Source organism: Lottia gigantea (genome assembly GCF_000327385.1).
Source record: "Lottia gigantea unplaced genomic scaffold LOTGIsca_322, whole genome shotgun sequence".
Lineage (NCBI taxonomy): Eukaryota > Metazoa > Mollusca > Gastropoda > Lottiidae > Lottia > Lottia gigantea.
In genome coordinates, this window is record NW_008709080.1 from 6,412 (window position 1) to 8,938 (window position 2,527).

At 37.1% G+C, this 2,527-nt stretch overlaps 1 protein-coding gene across 1 annotated transcript; it reads right to left on the reverse strand.

The window, feature by feature from the left end:
• Nucleotides 1-2,051: 2,051 nt before the first annotated feature.
• LOTGIDRAFT_145423 (hypothetical protein) lies at nt 2,052-2,267 on the reverse strand (the record flags this gene model as incomplete). Its single annotated transcript, XM_009058117.1, has 1 exon — nt 2,052-2,267. A coding segment is annotated over one exon (216 nt), but the record flags the coding sequence as incomplete, so codon positions are not given.
• Between the last annotated feature and the right edge of the window lie 260 nt (nt 2,268-2,527).

The window sequence follows — 2,527 nt, forward strand, 5'->3', positions numbered from 1 at the left end:
TCGACCACAAAGTGATTACTTCTCGGTTACAAAGTGATTACTCACCTATTACTCACCTATTACAAAATGATTACTCACCAATTACCAAGTGATTAGTCACCTATTATTCACCGGCTACAAAGTAATTACTTATCGGTTACAAAGTGATTACTCATCGATTACAAAGGGATTACTTACCGGTTACAAAGAGATCACTCACCGATTACAAAGTATTTACTCAACGATTACAAAGTGATTAATCACCGACTGCAATGTGATTACTCACCAATTACTCACCGAGATTTATACTCTTTTGTATTTTATTTGTTTTAATGTTTAGATAAACATTTAATTGTGGTCTGAGGCTTCTTATGGTTTGTTTTTTACACATTCGGCTGTAATTTGTTGTTTAGAGAAACCTGTATTCTTAGCCAATCAAAACAAAATGGAGTTTCTAGGAATTGAACTGAATTTTTCTTAGATTCTCACATTTAGAACTGGGTTGTTTTAGATGTAGTTGATGTTTGACTCCTTACAGAAAGCACTGTTCATTGTGTTGTTCTTTTATTTAGATTATCAATAGCTAAAAATTAGAATTTGATATTGGCTGATGGAATTTTGTTCTTGATATTAACATCCAACAAAAGTGTAACCAAATCTTTATGTTTGATCATTGATCAGTGAAGGGAAGAAATTAGATTATGGTTGAGATTAAACCAGGCAGGTGTGTCGACTAGGTCTTAGTCTACGATATCTAGGACAGTCTTTAAGGATCATATAATAATAAATTATACAGCCCAAAGAGGTATAGGAGCTAAGTCAACAAGCTCCGGGTCTTGGTAACTAGAGATGGTCAATATGACCTCCTGGCCTTGATCTTTGATGTCAGCAACATCATCTATTACTGGTTAGCAATTGGTTCCACTACCTAGGACGTAGTCCTGAAGCTGTACACCTCCCTCCAGGTTCTCCTACCTTGGACACAGTCCTGAAAGTTGAGCTGCTTCAAATCCCAGTTGACCGCATTGAATATCCCTCTTTAGACGTGTCTGAAAATCAAAATTATACTCACCATGTTGTTTTTAGGAAGATCTCGTCTTGAATAGACTTGTAATATATAACATGGATTATATCTTGAATATCTTCCCTTCTCAAAGAATTGGTTACACTTTAAAAAAATCAATCTTTGGGTAATTTCTGGTTTGTTTTGTCAACCTGAACAGCTGTTTGATACACTAAACAAAAGATAGTACAATGTCTTTTTGCTTTCTGAAATTTTAGATAAATCAGTACACTTGATCAACTGGTGTTTACATGTTTGTTTCTGAAAGAAATCCTGTCTCAGTTACAGAAACTCTCATTTTAGAATCCAAATTAACTCGTTTCTACAAGACAAAGTAAATATATTGGTATCAAGGATTTATCTTTATCATTGTTGTATGAAGGAACATCTAAGGACTGATCCTGGTCTGTCACAATTTCTTCTGGTGTAAAGGTTCTCCCTTCCTTTCTTATTTTTAACTTCTTACTTCATTCATTCATGGATAGATAGACAGAAGGAAGGAGAGAAATGGATGAATAATCTTATTTTTAACTTCAATTTCAAGATTCACAGAGTCACTCTTGATACAAACAATATAAAAGTAAGGGTGATGTCCTACAGAATAGATGTAATGATGTTTGAGTTGTGATATTACATGTCTATAGACCAATGGGGTGCAAGATGTCACGTAGTCATTCTGTAATTAGTTGCTTAGATCTTAATTCTCTAATCTGTGAATATTTCAGTATATCAACGACGACACCATGTTAACGGTCATCTACATTCTCAATTTATTGTTTCTCGTCTCATAAAAGCAGACTGACAAAAATTGAAATGATTGGAGTTTTACATCCTACTTTTCTTAAAGGCAGACTTGAGCAGTATTCAACCGTATACCTTAGGACAAAGGCAAAGCACCTATTTCAATAAACTACCAGGCCCCAATGTCAATAAACTACCAGGCCCCAATGTCAATAAACCACCAGGCTCCAATGTCAATAAACCACCAGGCCCCAATGTCAATAAACCACTAGCCCACAATGTCAATAAACCACCAGGCCCCAATGTCAATAAACCACCAGGCTCCAATGTCAATAAACCACCAGGCTCCAATGTCAATAAACCACCAGGCTCCAATGTCAATAAACCACCAGGCCCCAATGTCAATAAACCACCAGGCTCCAATGTCAATAAACCACCAGGCCCCAATGTCAATAAACCACCAGGCTCCAATGTCAATAAACCACCAGGCTCCAATGTCAATAAACTACCAGGCCCCAATGTCAATAAACTACCAGGCCCCAATGTCAATAAACCACCAGGCCCCAATGTCAATAAACCACCAGGCTCCAATGTCAATAAACCACCAGGCCCCAATGCCAATAAACCACCAGGCCCCAATGTCAATAAACTACCAGGCCCCAATGGCAATAAACCACCAGTCCTCAATGTCAATAAACCACCAGGCTCCAATGTCAATAAACTACAAGGCCCCAATGTCAATAA